The sequence below is a fragment of the Notothenia rossii genome (genome assembly GCF_949606895.1).
Source record: "Notothenia rossii genome assembly, chromosome: 9".
NCBI classification, from domain to species: Eukaryota; Metazoa; Chordata; class Actinopteri; order Perciformes; family Nototheniidae; genus Notothenia; species Notothenia rossii.
Genome location: NC_136907.1, coordinates 59,659,835 through 59,682,868, shown reverse-complemented (window position 1 = coordinate 59,682,868; position 23,034 = coordinate 59,659,835). Strand labels below are relative to the sequence as shown.

At 40.7% G+C, this 23,034-nt stretch overlaps 2 protein-coding genes across 3 annotated transcripts; one reads left to right on the top strand and one right to left on the bottom strand.

Annotated features, from left to right (window-relative positions):
- Window positions 1-131: 131 nt before the first annotated feature.
- On the bottom strand, window positions 132-3,901 carry LOC307018319 (DET1- and DDB1-associated protein 1-like). Of its 2 annotated transcripts, none has more exons than XM_079648516.1 (5): window positions 3,279-3,901; window positions 2,977-3,057; window positions 2,781-2,832; window positions 2,459-2,520; window positions 132-2,324 (listed from the first exon to the last, which is right to left on the bottom strand). In XM_079648516.1, the coding sequence occupies exons 1-5, from the start codon at window positions 3,321-3,323 to the stop codon at window positions 2,220-2,222; spliced, it is 345 nt and encodes a 114-aa protein (XP_079504642.1). In that variant the 5' UTR covers window positions 3,324-3,901; the 3' UTR covers window positions 132-2,219. The 2 variants fall into 2 exon arrangements, with proteins under 2 accessions (XP_079504642.1, XP_079504643.1); XM_079648517.1 differs by having other exon boundaries at window positions 3,315-3,848.
- Window positions 3,902-8,919: 5,018 nt separating this feature from the next.
- On the top strand, window positions 8,920-15,451 carry abhd8a (abhydrolase domain containing 8a). The gene is made up of 5 exons (XM_079651312.1): window positions 8,920-9,256; window positions 11,722-12,551; window positions 12,635-12,805; window positions 12,974-13,190; window positions 13,315-15,451. The coding sequence occupies exons 2-5, from the start codon at window positions 11,731-11,733 to the stop codon at window positions 13,513-13,515; spliced, it is 1,410 nt and encodes a 469-aa protein (XP_079507438.1). The 5' UTR covers window positions 8,920-9,256; window positions 11,722-11,730; the 3' UTR covers window positions 13,516-15,451.
- Window positions 15,452-23,034: the final 7,583 nt, after the last annotated feature.

The window sequence follows — 23,034 nt, the reverse complement described above, 5'->3', positions numbered from 1 at the left end:
TTTTTCCACCTACAAATAAGTGCTGAAAGGTGATTTTCCTCTGTTACACCGAAAAAACAAAAAGTTGCTGTTTACTAAGAGCTTAAGGACTGTATGTCATACTGTGATCTTTTAAAAAATGAAACCTGAGATAGACAGCAATACATTTATACAGTTAACTCAAAGCAAACCATTTAACATTAAACACATTCCGAACTTAATCAGGCGATGGAAAACAAACCGTTTCACAAAAGTAGAATTAGCACACTCTCCTAAGAAGAGCCAGGACAATAAAACTGTCTCCTGTTTGAAGCCATAGCAGTGTGTATTCTACTATATAAGCAGCCAGAACGCACATATATACCGGTACTGTGATGTTTGAACAGCAAAATGTAAACAGAGAAAACATTTACATTTATGGACTAAACTGTAAGTTGTTCCAAACGCTATATCGTACATGTCAAACAATTTTCAGCAGTGATATTAATAGCGAGCTCTTTAATAGTGCAAATCAAATTTAGCAAAATGCTTTTGTTTGTTTGCTTGTATTCCTCCAATGTACAAGAACAAATTAGCTAGGTATAATGAAATAACAGTATGGCTAACCTGGGGAAGACTAAATCAGAATGAGTCGTCTTGTTACCTGATAAAAGGGTTGAAGGGTCACAATATACTGTATATATATACACGACGAATACAATGTTTACCAAAGACCGATTATAATGAGCTTCACTTGATTCATGGACAGCAAACAAAACGCTGATTATTTAGCCCTGCGGTCAAAATCTTTAAGATCCAACACACTTTTCCTTGATATCACTCAAACCTACTTAGCAAATGAGAATGGAACATTTACAACAAGGATCGACAGCTGTCCTTACAAGAAGCCTTAAAGCAGTGCAGCTCATTTATAAGTTGAAGCATACATGTAGTCATCAGCTAATCCATCAAATACTTTGCTACCCTCGCAATTTCAAGCACTGCTAACAAAGTAGTGATCTCAAGCTACTGAGCATCAAACTTAGAATATGGCTAGAAAATTCTCCAGGTCACACTGTACAAAGGTGCATCTTCTAGTGCAGGGGTGTCAAACTCAATTTCATCGCGGGCCACATTAGCATTATGGTTGCACTCAAAGGGCCGGTTGTAACTTTAAGACGATATAAATATATAAAATGATGTATTATATTACATTATTGCCTCTGCATTGGATTATTGTTGGATAGGGTAATAACTTCATAATTAACTACGTCTGAATGCAGAAGTCTAGGGCAGATAATGGCAAGTCTCTTCAGTGCGCATGTCACAAAATGAGATGCATTGTGGGACATGTTTATTGGCAATGTGCTTCTGTATAACGGCATGTAACCGTATAATAAACATATTATATTCTTTGCAAGCTCTTGCGGGCCACATAAAATGAAGTCGCAGGCCGGATTTGGCCTTGAGTTTGACACCCCTGCTCTAGTGAGATATGATTGGCTTTACTCGCTATCCTTTCAACTCAACAGTGGTTCATTTCTTTACCTGAAACAACGTAAACCATGGGGAAGTGAAAACACACTCACTTTCAATTAAGGCAATAAATCATTATCCAATGGGAGAAAACGCAAGAACATTTCTTTCAGCACTGTTCTTATTCTGCAACCGACCATAACAAACCCTGAATTGATTATTATTCAATCTAATCAACAAACATGATGCAGTTTTAATTTCAGTTATTCTAGTGACAGTAATTAAGAACACAAATGTCCTTATGGAGTAGGAGCCAAAGAAAATGGCATGCAATCAAACCACTAATATAAGTCAAATGTATCAGAGATGGTATAAATAACTACAACTGTAAACCCCTTAAGAGCAGCAGAGGCGCTCCATATTGATAAGAGAACTGTGATCTTTGGGTGAAGGAAAAACAGAGGGGCTAAAGAAGGAGGTAGATGTATGTTCAATTTAAACTACAAAGAGTGAAATCTGAGGCAGAGGTGTGTTGGAAAAAAGAACATACTGTGTCTAAATAAAGGAGGGAAAGGGATTTTGGTTAAAGAGGAAACTTGAAGTCATATGCAAACATTAGGAACAATGTTACTTTGGGATTCTTGTTATGCCGGCTGTGTTCTGCAATGTATGAATTCTCGTGTGCTTCACTTTCAGCGCCTTGGTTTGCAAACATGTATTCTGCATCTGCGTGTGCATTTTGTTTAGATCAGTCTCTGCTGGGCGTGCATCATCAGCGAAGCAATTCACGAATCCTCATTCAGCTCCCGACTGTCTGTTCTGGCTATTTTCCGAGGAGGCGCCATGTTCTCCCCCTCTCCTTGTTCCTGCTCTCGCTTTTTGCCTGAATTCTGATAAAGTAAGGAGGAAAACCAAATTCAATAAACCAGAAGTAGCAAAACACATGATCACTTCTGTCATAAAACAATACAATTAGCATCAACTCTCTCCTAGATTCCTTCTACTCTCTTTGATAACTGTTTACCTTTTTGTCCCACTGTTGATGAAGATATCGCAATAGGATGTTTGTCTTCTCTGTGACGATGACTGAGGAGTAAACAAACATTGATTAAATCATTTGAAGGTTAAAAGGGTCGAGAAAAGTAATAGAGCTGTTCCAGTACAGAGTGTTTACTGTAGGCGATTTCGTCCTCTAATGGAAACAGAAAATGAGAACATTGCTAATCAAAAGAAAAGCTGTGATTTGTTCTTAGAGTATAATATTGGTTATACAGATGTAACCGACATATTTGATCAAATGTAATAGAAAGTGGGCTGTAGTTCTGACTGCTCTTTAAAACACTTACTCTGCTCTGATGGATACTCCCGGGTTGGAAGATACACAGAAGGTCGTCGGTTCTAAAACAAAAATGATATTCATGTCAGGTTAGAATTACCTAAAACAAAAAGAAGTACTACTACCATGTAACACTATTTCTTTAAACACCCTAATAACACTGACAACGTGATTTAATCATTTTGAGAACAAAGGAAATCACTTACTGATGCTTTACATACTGAGTCTGCATGGAACCTACTGAAGTTGCTTTTGTTGTAGACCGGTAGCCCTTTCAGGAAATCAGACTGTGAGCAGAGGAGACAAATATGAACAATAACCCTTGCCAGACAACTACCATATCCACAACTGGTTAGTAAAAGTACTTCTGACATTTGGCTCAATAAATGGGCAGTGATATGGTACTCAGTGACATAGAATGCATTTACACTACGGTCTGTTTACTACCTCATAGCGTTACGCACTAGTCTATCTAAATCGATAACAACCAATTATGTTATACATTTACCTCAATAATTAGACAAAGAACATGCTGTGAATCTACCTTCTCCATTTCTGTCCAAGTCACGCTCCTTGCTTGATGAGAAAACGATCAGATGCTACTGTTTTAGCTAGCTAGCTACTAAGCCTTGTTGCCTTTGTCGTGGCCAAGATCCCGGTTTGTTTACCCGTCGGACAGCTTCCTACGACTGCTGGAAAACCTAAACTATGTATGACTACGTTGTGATAGCATCATGCCACCTTATTCATCCGGAAACTTCCACTCATGTACATGTAATTAAACAAAAACTGAAACTGTACGTCCTTTGAGTGCTAACTTGCTACTTGTTCACAACTCCATTTTTGTTGTCCGTCTGTTCGGGGCGGTTACCTTCTGAAAATCAACGCACTGCATTGGTTGAGGCGTGAAGACGGAAAAGGCAACGCGCTGATTGGCTAGACAGTGATTATGTAACAGCCCAATCTCCCAATGCGAAGGGGCCTATGCCCTGAAACTCAGATGAAAACAACACAAGCACTTTTTAAAGCATGTCCTCCCGATGGTCCTCCCTTATCCACATTATGTATTTATGCATCTCTCTGCTTATTGCTGCTTGCGTTTAGGGGTTGAGGTTCCACAAGGAAGCATATTAGGTCCGTTACTGTTCCTAATTTATGCAAATGACATGTCATCAGCATGTGACTGCAACTTGTTCCTGTTCGCGGACGACTCAGCCCTGCTGGTCTATGACAGGAGCAGATTGCAGGTTGAAAAAACCCTCAGCTCCGAGCTCGGCAGAATCTGCACCTGGCTCGCCGATAATAAATTATCATTACACCTGGGTAAAACAGAGTCCATTCTCTTCGGTTCGAAACATAATCTCAGCAAATCCGACGACTTCTCAGTTGCAGTGGGTGACATTATTGTCACAAGTAAGAAGGAAATTACATACCTAGGATCTATTCTTGAGGCAAACCTCTCCTGTGACAAAATGGCATCCAATGTAATAAAAAAAGTCAATCAAAGAACTAGATTCCTATACCGGATCTCCTCTCTGGTAAACAAAAACACCCTGAAAAATCTGGCAGGAGCACTCATTCAAGTGTACTATGACTATGCTTGCACGTCATGGTACCATAGCACCTCCAAGGCGCTAAAAATAAAACTTCAAACATCACAAAGTAAACTGGTCAGACTACTGCTTGACCTTTCATCTAGAACCCACCTCACCTCTGCCCACTTTGACAACCTAGGATGGCTTAGAGTAGACGACAGAGTACAGCTACTTGCAATGGGCCTGGTCTACAAGATACACTACACCTCTATGGTACCCATGTACATGTCAAAATTCTTCCCAAAGGTCAAGGAATACCATGATCATAACACCAGAGGGAGCTCCACAAATCATGTAAAACCCAGATTTGGCACAAAAAAGGGGGAATACACGTTTCGCAATTATGCCACATCAAGGTGGAACGCTCTTCCCACTACTGTAAAGGAAAGTAAAACTATACTTACCTTCAAAACCTCTCTTAAAGAGCACCTTCGGGGGAGAGCATTGCAAAACTGGCTCCGGTAATGGTACAAATCTCAACCTGTCGTACAATGGACAGCTTCCCCCCACATCTATGTATATACTCGCATTTTAGACTCTGTTACTAACTGGATATCTGTAGTCTTGGTATGTCTTAAATGTCCGGTTAGGATGTATTAGAACGAAATCTAAAATGAAAATTGTAAATAAGCCATCTGTATGTAAAAAAACACCTGTATGTAAATTGTAAATAAGCCATCTGTATGTCAAATATGTCTTATATGTCTTAAATGATATGATGAATTGGAAATGGGGGACCCTGATGTAAACAAGACGAAAGTGTTTCTCTGGTCTGCATCCCCTTAACAATTGTATGTTTTGAGCTGTACTGTACTGTACCCAATATACAAGCTGTTAATAAACTTTTCAATCAATCAATCAATCAGGTATGATAGGTGACCGTAGGTAGGTCAAAATACTGAATTGATGTATAAGCTAGGGTTGCACATAACTGGTACCGTTGACGTTCGCGATACAGAGGGCTTCATCAAATAACTTTGAGTGGAGCCAGAAGTTGGAGTACCAAACACTGACTCCAGATACTCATCTGAGTACCTCACTGAGAAAGTTATGTGCACCCCTGTGTATAAGGCTTAACAACAGCACAGCAACCCCACTGTTAAACTCTAAATTATTGATATTAAACTTCACTATCTAGACTAGTCATCATGGTGCATTACTAATCAGTTTCGTCATCAAATTACACCTTATATCAATATCTGCTTATTTTAGTTATGAGTGTTCATATACAATGCAGTAATTAGTAAACTAATATTAGTACTTTAAATCTATGCATGCCATTAGTTGTAAAATGAATGTGCTAAAATTATTGATAGCAACTTTCCCAAAATATTTCTGGCATATTGCATTATTAATTAATGCCTCCATGTTCTTTACTTGTCTGACTTTCAACTATTTTGCCTCGAAAATGAAACACCACTAATGGTATTCTGGGTCACACTACCTGATGAGCCAAAAGGACACTCGTTCTAAAATTAAAAGCACTTAGCTTGATTTTTATAGTTAATTAACCTGTAATGTGTATACAAACAATTGATGGTAGCAAACGTGGAAGTTTAAAAAAAACAATCTTTGTGAAGTATTTATTTTTCAATAACAAATACAAATTCATTTAAATTCTTTAGGGGTGGTTTTTATTTCATATTGAACAAGAATTTGGTTTTCATTAGTGGAAAAAAGATGACAGTGATCATTTTGTCTTCCAATAACTTCACACAAGCAAAAAAACAAACATCTGATAACATTTAATGGTAACAAACACAACCTTATAGATAAAAAAAGACTGGGTGAAACTACCAGTCTTCTTTTTACCAAATGCAAATTATTTGTCAAAGGCCAGCTTTTACTCCCCACCCATGATTAATGGAGTGCAAAAAAGCAAAACACAAAGCACACCCAGTATCACCGTTACACAGGGTCTTTGCTGAGCACCCTGAGCAATGGCAACTTTTCTGAGCCAATGTCTGTTTCTCAAAGACTGGCAGGTTTTCCGACAAGGTCCTTCAGTGTGTGAGTGACTGCCGCCCCTTCAACATGCGCCTCAGAATCACCTCGATGCCGCTTTGTGTGCTGATCCTCTTGATCCAGCCGTGGGTCCTCTTGCGTTTAATGTTCTTGGGCTGATACTCTGTACCTCTCTTCTTTGTCCGAATCTGCTGGTATTGCCATGGAAGCTGTTGGAACATTCCTGAGCCCTCAGCTTGTGAAGAAAGCAGCCCACATCTGGCAATAGTAGGTCTTGCAGCTGCTGTGGGCAACATCCAGCTGCTGAATAGTCTAAGGCGAGAGTTGCCAGGTATTGCAAGGTTTCCTGCAGGGATGCTGTGGACAAATGTTCACAAATGTTATAAACAAATCATTTTGTATTCTTCTTCCTGGGCCTCTGCATGCACCACTTATACCAAAGCAAATGTGCATGTGTAAACCTACTTGGTATTAAAACTGATTCTCATTCTGATTCTTTATTACCAAGTTCGTTGTATAATCTAGAGTGCTGCTTTTTATATTTGTTCTCATGCACGGATCCAAAGCATTCGTGTCAACTGTTTACACAATAATGAAATAGATTCAAACAACAAATTGAAAACACATCAGAACTGTAACTGTTACTGCTACTGGAATAATACGAGTAAACACTGCATACAGATGTAAATCAAAAGTCATTAATGATATATTAATTAGCTATGATTGAACTATAATTGAAATAGCCTTCACCTTACTAAATATATTCTTCAACCAGTAGCTAGCTGGCTACCTGCATCCTTAACTAGCCACGCTGCTAACACACTGCTAAGCTAGCTAGACAATATTAGCACTGTAAACAAACACTGCTTTTGCCGTTTGTCTAACATGGACATGCGTAGACTTTGTTACCTGGTGAAATTGTTTATCCGACCCAGTCGGGAAATAGATGACCGTATAATGTTCATTTTTAGATAGCTATACAGTTGACACAGACATGAGAACAGTGAATGTCACAGGTCTGCCTGCGTATATAAAGCAACACGATTGGTTAAGACGTTTCAGCAAATGAGAAGGCTTGTTGCTGAAGATATTGCCCCGAGTAGAGTTTGTCAGGTCAAACTCATAATAAGTTTACCAACGTTACCGGCCAACGCCACGGTGTTTCAGTGCCAGAAAAAGTCTGACAGGTATGGTTTGAGCTTAGCATCTGCCAAATGAGGGACACGAAACAATGTAAGCAATGGCATTTGTATACAGACTGAGATGACTCGATACCTGAGAAGTTTTACCTCGGGGTAAGATGCACATCAATGTACGATTCACAACCATGGTTCACAGTCACAGTACACTACTGCACAACCCTGTGGAGAGGACTAAAATAACCCTCTCTTCACATAATTTGTAAGTGCAGTCTTCACAAATCAGTGCACAGCTGCCCAACACTTTACTTAACCTGCTCACTCAAGTAATGTAAAAATTACATTATTAATCTACTTTTAACTTTTGTTCATCCAAAATTAGGCTACATTTTCAACGTTATTTCGAACTAATTACATATCAAGCATGTACACTTTAGTGTGACAGTAGTCCAGTGCCAAATTAAAGCTTTGACAGTCTGGCAGCTAATATAAAACCACAAATTAAAGAAATTTAGGAAAAATGTAGAATTTGAATTATAAAACAATATGTCACCAATTTCCACCAAATTATGGGTCATTCAAGCACTCCTGTCATTCAAACACATATTACAATGTATTCTATAACAATGATGAGGTTGTCTACATGTATACATACATGTAAATACATAGTATGATGTTGTCAAAACCACAGAAAATACTTTAAGTTATTGTTTTATTGTGTGCATTATTACAAGAGTTGTAATTTGAGTGCCATTTGGCGTCAATAAGGAAAATTCCCTTCCTTACAATGTTGTTTGTGAGCTGATATGTAAAACACAATTCCCTATTGGTCATCATGGCATGTTTATTGACCTCATTGATTTCTAAACCATTTTATTAAAACATCAATGTGTGATATCTATAAACATAAAGCACTTTGTTATTTACATCGGCTGCCAAACAATGACAGAAAGCAGTTGTGGTCTCAGGCTCTCCCCATATACGTCACTGCTGGCCATTCCGTGACAGGCACCGCACTGTCCGGGCATTGTAGCACCGATGTGTTGATGTGAGTCCAAGGGTAACAGCAACACAGCTAATAATAATGTTATTGGTTACAATTAAAGGTCATTTCTCCCTTCAGTGACGCAGCACCTGGCAAAGCATATTTCAGGTGTAGGTTTAGGAAAATGCGGTGGAGATTATTTAAACCCTGGTGAAGAATTTGAAATTGTAGCATCACACATGCAGGCCTGATCATGACCATGTGTTGGCCCATTACGATAGCTGGACAATCATTTTTGATCATTCCTGTCGCTCTCCCTGACTGCAAGCACGCGCGCACACGCACGCATTTTGCTACTCTCTCAGCCTTGGCAACAAGGAAACAAGCCTTTCCCATTGGCCTCCTCTCTGTGATCAGCTGTCTTCTATTCGCCCTGCTCCCTGCCACTCAGGAGCGAAAATGCCCGAACACTGCTGTTGCTGCTGCGGATACAGGGCAGCAGGGCTGGGTAGGGTCTGAATGCGCAGTGGATGCTGAGGGAGAGGAAACAAAACATTGGTTGTTATCGTTATGGATGTCGTATTGACATGCAATTGCCACACTCTTATGGATGCATGCTCAATCCCCTCCGTGTTCAGTGACAGCAGTACATGAAGCCAATAAGAAGTGATTACTGTTTTGCAGCATCTTTAGTGTAGACAAATTGTTACACCAAATGCAACGTTTTCCCTCTTCAGCTTCGTCGGCCCTTCATCTTTTGGTGCAGATTTATATTCACCCTTAATCATCTCTAATTCGGCAGGTAAGGAATTGATTTGTTATTGCATTATGTATTTAATCAGCGAATGTTTATTGTGCATAGTTCAGCATTCACAAACATCCACACAATGTCTGCATGCATTTGTTCCTTGACTGAGCAAAAATAACAGATCTATATCATATGCAATTATGGCACTCCACACCAGACTGCCACGGATTTATAATATTTGTTTTAATTTGTGATGTGATTATTTTAATTGGGCCTATACATAACACTCAAAATGCCCTTCACTGGGCATTTTCCTTCTATTCAGACATACATAGACCACTAACAATACTGCTGTTTATGGCTACATATTTGGGGAGTCAAATGCTTGTAGAATATTATCTTGCATTTGGCATTATTAACTGAAAATAGGTGACAATGCCTTATTATTTTTCTGATATTAGCATTTCCAGTGAAAATATTGAGCAGCACACTGTGTTACTCTAAGATTGAGCAGACATGTCAACCTTAATATTCTGCACTGCAGGCAAAAATGTTATACATGCATGAGTAACCTTCAGCCTGTTTGACTTTAAGGTTTGTGGATCTAAAATAATTTCTCTCACACAGATTGAAATCCAGGTTGACCGCATGTTCATACATTAGTAGGTGAAGAGGACAATCCCTGATTTAAATAACAGGGTAGTTAATCGTGTAGTTAATCGTGTAGTTAATTTTGTGGTAATGAGGTATTGTGGCATTGCATCAGGGTCATTCAAAGTGCTAAACATGGTTATGTAATATCCTGCTATGTTGTCAATAAATACACCTTTCCCTCATTACCACTTGTAGCTGCTGCACAACTGATTTGTTCATGATAAAATTACAGAATGGCTTAAAAATGTAAGGTCCATCGCGTGTAAATCTATAGAGATAGATGGCTGTATGTATGTAGGACAAGCAGAACACACTGCAGTGTTGATTTGGATTTTTGTGGAAAGACGGGCCTCTGTCTCAGTCGACATTCACTTGGCTCCAGGGTGTAACTGGATAGCACTTTATCCACTGACCTTCAGACCATTCTGCCACCAACAACAACACCACGCACTGACACACACACATGTCTACCCTCCTGTGCGTGTTTTTTTTATTTCACTGTAGAGCCAGCACTCTGAAGCACCATGTATTAAAAGTCTGTTTAATTCATTTACCGTAATCTAGAGGTTGGTAAAGCTTTAACCAATAAACGTTAACAAATGTACGACGTATGGTGAACTATTACAGGGATATTCTTTAAATACAGGATATGCAGAATGACAATCTGCATCTAAACTGGATAAGCAGTATGAGATACAATTGTGTCAATGTTTACAGTTTATATGACTTTAATCAGGAGAAAGTCTTTACCAAAAAAACAACACATTTAATTTCAATGTGGAACAGTTCTGACTATATGTGAAAGAGAATTTATAGTCATCCGTTTGTTTAATTTTTATCTCAAGATATGCTTACGTATTGATAAGCCAATATTACTTAGGCAGCATGATTGAATCCATAATCTAAATTACATGTCATGTAATAGTATATTATATGCAGGGAAATCCTCCCTACGTATAAGCAGTAACAATGCACTCTGTGTCTGTAAACAGGAAACAATAAAGCCTTGTCATTCTGTGTCCTAGAGATAACCAGCCTGCGTGTGCATAAAAAGTTAGGACTAATGATGCTTAATTTACACAACTGCCAAAATAACGGCGACTGGACCTATGCGCAATAATGTTCTTCCCTTTTCTTAAGTGTTCCCTATCTCTATTTGTATCAGTATAGCTTGGAATACAGAAATCATACTGTTATGAGACATACCATTCATGTACACAGACATGCCATATGACTGTCATTTTCTATTTATACCCTGGACCATGCAAAAAGGAAGGGTTATTTATAGCAAACGTCTAGGTCAGCATGTCAATTGCCGGTTGTCACTGACATTGAAACTGTAGTAGGTTACAGCCCAGCACAAGCATGATTTTTTTTCTTCCCTGTTTATGAACTTGGAGATCCTAAATGTTAAGCTGCTTTGCCACCATGGTGAGTCGAACTTAAAAACGTTGCTTTAGCTACACTTATACACAAACTATGGCATTTTCAATTTGCAAAGCAGTTTGGAGCCTGTTGAAACTGGTGCCTTCTCTCTTCACTGTGTGTGGTTTGATAAAAGCAGTTAGAAGACTGTTCTATGGAAACTGCGTTGCTAGGCAACAGCTTGGGTCCAATTTGATTCACATCAAGCTCGGACCCAATTTATTTGCGTTGAGCTGTTGACATTTAGAAATACTGCAACAGGAAATAAACCTGAAACCATGTTTATGTTTGAATCTATTACTTTTGTTTTTTAAACTGGAGAAGGGTAAAACATTTCACAAATATTGTCTTTCATGTTGTACTACATTATCTACATATTCACATGTTTTTGTTATGCATCTGAGTGCTGAGCTGCTTTGTTATGTGCGTTGTTTCTGCAGGAAAGCACTATGCTGACCACTATCACTGAAGGGATTCTCTGCTGTCTGACTGGGAAGGCTGCCAGTCTGGTCTTGCCTCTGGAGTCGTCTGAACCCTCTGATGGGTTTGAGTTTGTGGAGGTGAAACCTGGGAGAGTTCTGCGAGTGAGGCACATCATCCCAGAGCGTCCCGTGGTAACAGAGGATCAAGTTGCAGGCAAAGGAAATACAGACGGAACTGATGATGATGTTGAAGGCTCTCTTGAGGAAGATAACGAAAGCAATACCGGCAGCAGTGTCCACTGCAAGAGGAAGATCACAGTCTACCGCAACGGGCAGCTGGTGATTGAGAATCTCGGCGATGTTCTGCACTCTGAGATCCTGCAGTGTCAGGATGGTGATCTGGAGCCTTGCAGCACCGTAGAGGTGGAGTTGGCAGACTACAAAGAAATGCCCTCTTCTCCAGACCCCAACTCTGCTCCTCCTCCGGTTCCCTCACCTCTTGGGGAACATAAACCTGCTCCACCGCCTCGCCGCCGGCGCCGCAAGCCCAAGCGCACTGTGCAAATCGACTCAAAGAGAGTCATCTCCAGCTGCAAAGGAACACACTCAGACGTAGCGTTGTTCTTCGTGCACGGCGTGGGAGGTTCTCTGGACATTTGGGGCAGCCAACTGGACTTCTTCTCTCGGCTTGGCTACGAGGTCATTGCTCCTGACCTGGCGGGGCATGGAGCCAGCACTGCCCCGCATATTGCAGCGGCTTATACTTTTTACGCCCTTGCAGAGGACCTTCGTGCCATCTTTAAGAGATATGCTCGTAAACGCAACATTCTCATTGGCCACTCATATGGGTGAGGATGTGTAAAATGCTTTATTATAAACCTTATTGAACCATTTACTTATGTAGTAGTGATTATACACTTATCTCTTCCAGAGTGTCATTTTGCACCTTCCTGGCCCACGAATACCCTGATCTGGTCCATAAGGTGGTGATGATCAATGGAGGCGGCCCCACAGCTCTGGAGCCCAGCCTTTGCTCCATCTTCCAGCTGCCATCTTGTGTCCTGCACTGTCTGACACCCTGTCTGGCCTGGAGCTTCCTCAAGTAAGATACGCATTTGCATGCCAACATTTACTCTAGTACAGACAGTGACAGATACAGGATATTCTCTTGCCGATGACAGAACAACATGGCTTGTTGATGCCAAAACACTTGAACAATTACATTGGAAAACCTGAAATATAACTTCCCTGTCTTTTTTCTAACCTTCAGAGCTGGGTTTGCACGCCAAGGTGCCAAAGAAAAGCAGCTGTTGAAGCAGGGCAATGCCTTCAATGTGTCTCCGTTTGTGCTGCGGGCCATGATGAGTGGTCAGTACTGGCCTGAAGGGGATGAGGTCTACCATGCTGAGCTCACTGTGCCCATCCTTCTGGTTCATGGCATGTGTGACAAGTTTGTGCCAATGGATGAGGACCAGCGCATGGCAGAGGTAAAACACGTTTTCATATATGAATATTTGCTATTTTATCTTGTGATATGTAATGTAAATTGTATGTGCACTGTAGTGTTATACTGTTTGTAATGTTCTGTAATCATCTCGGCTGCCTTTCCAGATCCTTCTGTTTGCATTCCTGAAAGTCATAGAGGAGGGAAGTCACATGGTCATGATGGAGTGCCCTGACACCGTCAACACCCTCCTCCACGAGTTCTTTCTATGGGAGCCTGACATGTCCAGGAAAGCCAGCAGCAAAACAGACACGGCTCTCACTGACTCTCTCCACACATTGAAAATCAATAAGCCTGTGGACAAATAACCAACCGGGAGACTAGTTTTGTTACGGAACCAAGCAGAAGGCCTTTTACGGCATGTGTTCTTAAGGCTGCTCCCAGGCTGAGAGCTGATATAAACAGGGCTTCATCTTCAGGATGTGGACGGCCACTGGTGCTCCAAGATTAAGCAGGACTTTGGCATGTTGCCGACCGGGGAACGATGGAACAAACATAACGATAAGGGGAATGGATGGAAACACAGTCAGTTTTTGCTTCGCTTTAATTGCAATTTGTGCTTCATTGCGTCATGTTTGCAAAACGACCCAATACCTGGAGGACTGTGTCCATTCGTGATTTGAGTATGAAATATATCTGGTGAAAAACGGACTCCTACCACATGCAAGAGGCATAAGATTCATGAAATGTTGATGTGGTGATTTTCATCTTCTTAAATATTCTGTATAATACTGCAGAACTTCTGATGTACCTTTTACAAAATGGTTATTAACTAATCATTGGATCAAACTTATATCTGCTTTCATTGGGAAACTGTGGTGAGTTCAGGAATTACAGATCTGATGTGCCAGTATGACAGTGAAGGACAGCTTATAACAAAAACAATAATAGTTTATTACAGAATAATAAAAACATTGAATATATACTGTCATTCATACATAAGTTACATATTGCCAGAAGGAGGAACACAAAATCCATCGTCCACCTGCATTTCTGCCACCTAATAACCCCATCCACACCATGTGCAGTGTTCACAGTCTCAAACATTAAGACTCACAATCACGGTTATTGTCTATAAAAATGCTTCATCTATTTTCAAATTACAGCAATATATTTTCCATATATTGAACTCTTATCTAATTCAAAAAGCTATGTGCGTCTATGTTAAGCACAATGTAACCAACTCATGAATTCATAGTTGCATGGAAATCAAGTAATATGCAATGAGAGATTTATCTGAGCTGGTTACAAAACAAATAAACAAAAATGGATGCCCTAAAGTTCTCCTTTATTCAAGCAGCTATGGCTGCAATAGTATATCATATCCTAAGGATAATAAAAAAGTACAGAGGCCCTGCATGAGTTCAGAATATGAAAAAGTATCAAGATTGTGTCAAACAGTTGCAATATATTCTTATATTGAAAAGTTCCCTGTGCACTTCTCTCTAATCAATTGAGTGTTCTTTCAATGTGTAAGTATTTTTTTGCCTTTTTTGAAATAACTGCCATAACAAATTGTGGTTGTATTGACCGCTTTAAGCTGCTGAGTGTGTTGCTCTAAAACTCTGGAGTCCATCATATTTATTGAAATGTGTCAAACGGAAAGAAAAAGATCACATTATGCTCATTCATGGGGGCTACTTTGTCTCACAGTAAGGTGCAAGTAAAAGAAAATGTGTAAACCTGTGGAGTGTCCAAAGCTTGAAATCAAATGTGAGTCAGCCAAAGGTGAAACTCCCTTAGAAAGAGGGACAATTATACAGACCATGCTGGTCTGTTGAATATGCATTTTGACAGAGTGCTGATGCAACATGACTGGTCTTATGCAACAGGAACAAAATATATAGAATTAGAGAGGACATAAACAGACTTAGCACTGACATCTCAAATAAACATAATTTATTCTCTATGAACTTTCCAAAAACCAACAAGTGCTGCTGATACAATGTACTGTATGTCTCCTTTTGGTGTTAAAGGTCAGTAAAACTGTATGGACGACAGGGTGCACATGTATTTCCTTTTATGCTGAAAGTATGCATATACAAATTGTCAGTGCTCAAATGTGCTATATCTTTTTGTGGTTAACAAAGATGTGTTAATGTTGTTGTTGCATTTATTCATGGGAATCATAATATATGCACTGCCTGAATGTAGATGCATATAACAGTATATATACCCTTTCAAAACTGTTTCAGTGTATGAATGTGCCTTTCCTGGCATGAAATAAAAACGATGTTCACAGCTGATTTTGTTAGTTTGTTCTTTTGCAATTATAGTGTGGTGTACCTCGGTTAGTGATATTGCAATTTACACATTAATTATGTAGACCTTTTGGTAGACAACATATATTCTTCAATTTGATCATATAAATATACAGTATATTCATATGAGGACTGAAATTGTTTACATATTGATACAGGACAAAACCACATAAGTACTTTCAGATTATATATAGGCCTACTAATATATTTCAAATGCAATTCATTTGCATATCCTCATAACATATGTGAACGTTTGAAGCACAATTGGACAACATCTTTGATTTAATTTAAACCTTTACTATATCTTAAATAAGGATTAAAGTCTATTACTATTTTTTTTAGAAGGTTATTCTTTTACTGCCCACGTCGGAGATAGTAAATTAAATGTCAAAATGATTACATTTGATCAGTAAGAATAGATGACTGAGTTCAAAGATGAATATAATAAGTATAAACTATAAATAATAAAACAATCAAAGATCAATTCTGAAGTTCCTGGACATCCTGTGTTGTTTTTTTTATACTTTGTTTTTATTGAAAATAATTGCACTGAATTTCAAACATACATACTGTCATTTAACTTTGACATTCAAAAATACGATATCAATTTGCATCCACATGTTGAGGCGCAACGGACAACTCAGAAATGAAATAACAATGAAAAATACAAAACGACTGTCCAAAAGAGCCCTTGTCGAGAGTTTAAATCTCAATGGTTTCCTGGATTATCTTTTCCAATGTGTTTGTCTTCTTCTCTATATAATGTCCATCCTTTTCACTGGTCTTCCATTTTTGGTAGACTTAGTCTCAACCGATGTGTCATTTTGTTACCATTATGTAGATTTCCTCTATCTCCATCCATTGTCCTTGGGTAGGGATATCCACTTGCCCCCATTTCCTTGTGATGGTTTTCTTGCCGGCTATCAACAACACTTTAACTAAGCATCTATCTCTTGGTTGTATATCATTTCCCGTAAAATTACCCAAATAAAGAATCACAAAACTCTTGGGGAAATCATATCCGATTATCTTTTGTATTACTTTATGAACCATTCCCCAAAACGTTGTTATTTTGTGTCATTTCCAAAATATATGTGAATGATCTGCTTCTGTTGTTCCACATTCCCTCCAGTATGGTAGCTTTACATTTGAGTATCTGTTTTTAACCTTGGGTGTTATAAAATAACGGATCCGATTTTTCCAAGAGAACTCCCTCCATATCCGCAAACTGGTGGATGATTGGTGTATTCTCCACATGTTTTGCCATTCATTATTTTCAATGTTCGTGTTGAATTCTGATTCCCATTTTTCTTTTATATATGTGGTTGACTATTTGTTAATTGTTAGTGCTTGATATAGTACAGATATAGTCCTATTCTTTTTTTCCCCAATACAAATGTATTATAGTCTGAATCAATTCATTCACGTCCTTGGTGGGTGTTCCCCTGATGTGTCTTCTATAATAATCCCTTAGTTGTAGATATCTAAAGAAGTCATGTTTCCCAAAATCGTATTTAGCTTTCATATCCTGAAAACTCTCTACTTCCCCTTAGTTGGGGGCCTAGGGGGGAAAAAAGGACCGTTTGGTTCAGATTCTCGCAAATTCGCCAAATTTGGCACAGATGTTGTCCATACCGTACTTAATCATTTTAAGATGGGTGCCAAGATTGGCGCCCCATGGTACTGCCATATTGCGCAATCCAATATGGCTGCCACCCGAAAAAAACAAAAAGGCCTAGAATCATAAATGATACCACTTTTTAGGGGTTTTCTGGGCCGTAAAATCTGATTCTGGTGTTATTTAAATGATTTGAGGTCAAGATTACCCCTCAAGGTCAAGTTTACTCATCAAAGTTAGTATATAAAGGTAATATCGGGGTACAATTCAGTATTTCTGGTGCAACATGCCAGATTCTACCCCCATTTTTTTTTCTCATTATAAGCTATACTTGTATGTATCAATGTTTTATTTCACAATTCAAAACAATCTGATTCTGGTTTCATCTCAATGATATGAGGTCAAGTTTACCCCTCTAAGTTAACATAAAGGTCATTTTGTGTCATAAAAAATAAAATGGTATCATTATTTATTGGAAATAATGTTTTGCCATTTAACCTATTTTCAAACTTGTTTGAGAGACAAGGCAGGAGTCAAACAGTAACAACATGTGCTGTGTTTGCTGAATCAGCCTGCCAGTTAAACCAGGTGAAGGTAACCTAATGAGGCTGTACTGGTGATTCATGGTCCACATACAAAAGACAGGTAAGTTGTAATGTTAGCAAAAGTGCATGCATTTTCTGATAGACAACATAAGGAAATTAGTGTGCTGTTATAGTTTCATGGTGTGAATACTGTCAAAGAACATGTAGTTGATGTTTTCAAGCAAGCTAACATTAGCTATATTAGCTCTGACTAACATTAGCTAACAATTGCTCAGAGATTAGAAGCTAGCTAGCTCAGTGATTGTTGGTGAATGATATCTTGCTGAGCTAAGGTTAATCTGCCTGTACACTTGCCAGCTAATAAGATAACTAATGTCATTTAGAGAAATTTCATTATTAATTCATTATTTTGCCCAAATAAAGTCATCAATAAATTAGAACAATGATATGAAGTGAATTAAATGAAGTCCTGGGGATACTAATATTGCTATCATTTTTGCATGTGCACTCTGCTCTCTGGTCCCAACCAACGTTGATACCAAACCTATGTCCTTGTTTTTAGGTGCCTGCTATGTCACCTATAAGACGGGATGGCAAGTGAAAGTTCTTTGTGTCGACGAGCCTACATCATCATAATGGACTAGAACAAGAGTGTCAAGTCAAGCATGTCTTCTATCAAAATTATGAACTGGGAACTCTGTTGTCTTTGTCAAATGGTCAAACCTGGAGAAAGCTTGACAACTCCAAAGACAGAGGGACTTGTATCACTTGAGAGGGATCTAAAAGACTTCAATGATATCAATGCCAATGATCTTCCTTGTAACGTCACGATTAGTCAGTTGAATGATGGTTCAGGCATTGCAGCAACTCTTACATTGCATAAGGCTGTGTATCACAAAACGTGCAGGCTTTATTGTAGTAGTTCTCGGGTTAAACGGGCGAGAGAGAAGCAAGACAAAGAAGCTGCCCCCAGTGCAGAGACTGGCCCTAGTCCCAAAAAACTCAGATCATCTGGGAATTTTCAGCAACAAGGCAATGTCAAATATTGTATCATCTGTGAGGGCGTGGATCCAGCTAACCTCCACAGGGCAACATCTGATGATGTAGATAACAATCTAAAGAGTTGGGCGAAGACCAACAAAAACTTTGCTTTACTTGGCAGACTAGTTGCCCCAGCTTCTGATGCACATGCGGCTGATTTCCATACTCACCATAACTGTTATGTAAGTTTAAGAAACACCGCTATCGCTACTGAGAAACGTGATTCGGTGCGGCCTGCACCTTCGCCCTTCAATACGATCATCTGCGCTCAGATAATAGCCCTGATCGAACATTCAGAGAACACTTTATTCAAGCTCTCAGAGCTACGCAATATGTATCGAAAGTTTACGAGTGATCAAGGTCATCAATGCCAAGATGAAAAAGTGCCACACTCAACCCGATTCAAGGATCACCTTCTCAAGTTTCTACCTGAATGGGTTGAGGTTTCCAAGGAAAATAAAGGCCGGAAGGATATTTATCTATCTCACAAGTTTAAGGTTGCTGATGAGCTTGCCAAGACATATAGCGCACAAATTGGTCAAGAAGATGCTCTTATTTTCATGCGGGCTGCCATGATGATGCACAACTTTATACAGAGTCAACTGCCTTTTGATGGCTCCTTTCCTGCTAACTGCCTCACAGCTCCAGTTAGTGAAGAGATGAGGAGTTTCTTCAATGTAGTGCTCCAGGGCCCATCAGCTCTTGAGAAGATTAGTGAAGACAGCAATCTGAATGCAAGGGAGAGAATTGCATGCAACATCTCACAACTGCTTATCTACAATACTAGTAAGGGTACACACCACGCTGTGAAGACGGATACAATATGCCACAACAAGGAGCGAGAAACCCCCTTCCCCCTGTATCGTGGCCTCAGGCTGCATGGACATGGACGGAACAAAAAACAGATTGATATTGAACATGCTCAAGGCATGTCAGTATCATACAAACGGGTCATGCAAGTTAAGCGAGGTATTGCTCAAGCGGTGTGTGCTCGCCATGTCTTAGATGGAGTGGTACTACCAACCAACAGCCGTCTCAATGTCTTCACCACCCATGATGTGGATAATTTAGACAGCAAGGCTCAGGGCAACTTCTCACTTGATGAGTTCCACGGATATGCCCTTAGCGTGACCAACCATCTCTCGCATGAGAACCTAGGTGTGAAGCGGGATCCAATTAAGCTTGACCCCTCTGACACGTCGACTCCAAAGCTACCAGACTCTTACGTGATCCAGCCCCCAGTCCAACTTACTCAAACAGATGTCTTTGCACCAAAATATGGCAACAGCAAAGTCAGACCACCGCTTGATGTACAAGGTGCCACGGTCAAGGATGAGGTATGGATGGCACACGTTAACAGTGTGCTGAAGCAAGGCACGTTAGCAGAGGGTGACATCATCACTTGGTCGGGATACAACTCTATGCTAGCCAGCGAGCAATCAGTGAAGCCCCCAGCTGAGATCGGCATCTACCCCCTATTCCCAGACAAGGCCGCATCCGCATCTTCAATGAAGCACGCGATGGAGCTGACGATGCAAGGCACAGAGTTCCTCAACCCAGGCCAGACTAGCGTACTCGGTGCAGATCAGCCACTATTTGCTATCATCAAACTGCTCCAATGGCAATACCCCAACACTTTGGGAGAAGACAAGTTGGTTGCCATGATGGGTGCGCTGCATATTGAAGACAAGATGCACCTAATGATTGGGAAGCTGCTGCTCGACTCCGGGTGGGCCACCATCCTCGCTAAGGCTGAGGTCCTGACATCCGGTCGCGCACAATCTGCGCTCAATGAGCATCACATCAAACGCACAAGGTATGCCCATCAAGTTTCTCTCATGTCACTTTATGAGCTCAAACAGACCGCCTACGCAGAGTATTGTGAGAGTATAATGGGCCCACCTGAGTCATTTGATATGTGGGATCAACGTTCACAAACTGTTCCCCAGTTCAAGTTCTGGTCAACCATAATGAAGCTGGAGCTTCTGATGTGTCGCTTTGTGCGGTCCCTGCGGGAAGGGGACTTTCCACTATATGTGCAAGCATGTGACGAACTTTGCGGCTGGTTTCACGCCCTGGACCACACAAACTACGCACGTTGGATGCCAGTCCATGTCCGTGACATGGTTCAGATAGCTGATAAACACCCTCAAGTACATGCTGAATTCATGAAAGGCAACTTTGTTGTGCAGAAATCAGCTAGAAAGTTCAGCCTCATGGCCAAGGACCAAGCACATGAGCAGTCCAACAAAAGCCTCCAGGCGCATGGCGGAGCCGTTGGACTCTATGAGAATCCTGAAGCCCTTACATTGTTTATGCTGGCTGGACCTGATTGCACACGGATAGTTGAGGAGTTTGAGGCCATCAATGACCCACCAACGTCATCCACTGCTCATCATGAGGAAGGACATAACTTGCAAGTAAAGTTTCGCAAGGATGTACTCTCGTTCATCGATGTGGTACAGCAGCTAGGCAACCCCTTCCTTGCTACAAGCCAGGAGCTTATTGCACTCGATACACAGAATGTCATGGAGCCGGCAGTTGTTGCTTCTTTATCTCAAATCCATGAAGCCGGCCAGACCCTTCATGCAGCATATGTCAAGGAAAGATTGGAAATGGCTTCAGTACCAGTATCTGATACCGTCAAGCGGAAAAACATGCTAACATTCGCCAACCGAACTGGCCCCAAGAAAAAAGGTACAAAGGACGGTGGCATACAGAAGCAGAACATGGTTTTAATCACACAACTGTTCCTTTCACTCCAGTCACGTCCCAATGCTGACATGACAGACTTCTTTCAATTCGAAAATCCGAGAGAGCCACCGAGCCTGGCGGACAGAGGGTCTCTGCGATCTGGGACAAAGTCTGACATTCTTCAATGCCTCAATGCTAGCACAGGTCGTGCAGCTTCTGCCAAACAATCTACCGTTGTGGTGTTGGATATGGCAGCAGTCATCCACATGGTGCGCCCCACAACAGCAAAGACATTCAGCGAGTATGTCTTGCTCAACATTACACCATTTCTGGAGGCCCAAATGACAACTAGTACCCACCGCATTGATGCTGTATGGGACAACTACCCAGAGGAAAATAACCTAAAATATCTTACACAGAAACGGCGTGGGAATGGTTCACGGACAAAAGTCGGTGATGGTAGCACTCCAATCCCTAAGCATGAATGGAGTGGCTTCCTAAAAAACGAGGACAACAAAAAGGAGCTCTTCTCATTCATCAGCACACAGATCTCAAAGAATGACATGCGTGGAAAGCTCCTTCTGACTACCCACTTTGAGACTGTGCTCTCCAACATGCCTTGTGATGTCACAAAACTACAGAAGTGCAACCATTCTGAGGCAGACACCAGGATCCTCCTGCATCTGGCACATGCAGCAGAGCAGGGTCATACAACAGCCTTTGTTCGCACCGTAGACAGCGATGTTGTCATTTTGGCAATCCGGTTTTTCGAGACCCTTGGCCTAACGGAGCTCTGGGTGGGTTTCGGTACTGGTCGAAAATATCGTGACATACCAGTCCATACCATCTACTCTGATCTCGGTCCATCAAAGTCATTGGCACTACCCCTCTTCCACAGCTTAACAGGGTGTGACACAACTTCCCAGTTTCTTGGATGTGGCAAGAAGACAGCTTGGGCAGCCTGGAGAAGCATACCAGACCTCACCAACACACTAGTTGCTCTCACAAACACCCCTGACCTCTTCAGTCTTGAGTCTGTGCATATGCAGAACATTGAACGATTTGTCGTGCTCATGTACAGCAAGGGGTGTGGTGCAGCTGGTGTCAATGAGGCCAGACATTGCCTCTTCACCACTGGAAGTAGATCCCTGGAAAACCTCCCACCTACCCAAGCTGCACTGTTCCAGCATGTCAAGCGAGCGCTACTGCAGGCAAGTTTCTACTGGAATCAGGCAACCTCGGTCCAGCAGGAAATTCCTGACTTCAGTGAGTGGGGCTGGCACAAAGATGGCACTGGCACATGGCAACCACTGTGGACCACTCTTAGTGATGCATCAGCAGCATGTGACCATCTTGTGCGCTGTGGCTGCCTCAAGGGATGCATGGGAAAGTGCAAATGCCACTGTATCGGTGTCCGATGCACAATCCTCTGCAAATGCGAAGGTGGGTGCCTTAATAATGAAGATGACAGCCAGTAACTCCACACCTTGCAAGGGATGGAGACACAAAGAATGTGAAAGACAACATTGTGATCTAACTTTTTGATTTTAGCAAGTTTTACGGAGTAACTATTTTGATTACATTGTCCCCTACTGTTGTTTACTGTTGTTGAAGTTGGACTTGTATTAGTTTGTTGTTTATAATAAACAATCTACTGTTTTGAGTTGT

Excerpts from the sequence above, each read along its gene's own strand:
- LOC307018319 (XM_079648516.1), bottom strand. The coding sequence starts at position 3,323 with ATGGAGAAGGTAGATTCACAGCATGTTCTTTGTCTAATTATTGAG. Across the intron at positions 2,833-2,976 it reads ACTCAGTATGTAAAGCATCA|AACCGACGACCTTCTGTGTA; the intron begins GTAAGTGATTTC and ends TTTTTGTTTTAG. Across the intron at positions 2,521-2,780 it reads GGAGTATCCATCAGAGCAGA|TCATCGTCACAGAGAAGACA; the intron begins GTAAGTGTTTTA and ends TTTACTCCTCAG.
- abhd8a (XM_079651312.1), top strand. The coding sequence starts at position 11,731 with ATGCTGACCACTATCACTGAAGGGATTCTCTGCTGTCTGACTGGGAAG. Across the intron at positions 12,806-12,973 it reads CTGGCCTGGAGCTTCCTCAA|AGCTGGGTTTGCACGCCAAG; the intron begins GTAAGATACGCA and ends TCTAACCTTCAG. Across the intron at positions 13,191-13,314 it reads AGGACCAGCGCATGGCAGAG|ATCCTTCTGTTTGCATTCCT; the intron begins GTAAAACACGTT and ends CTGCCTTTCCAG.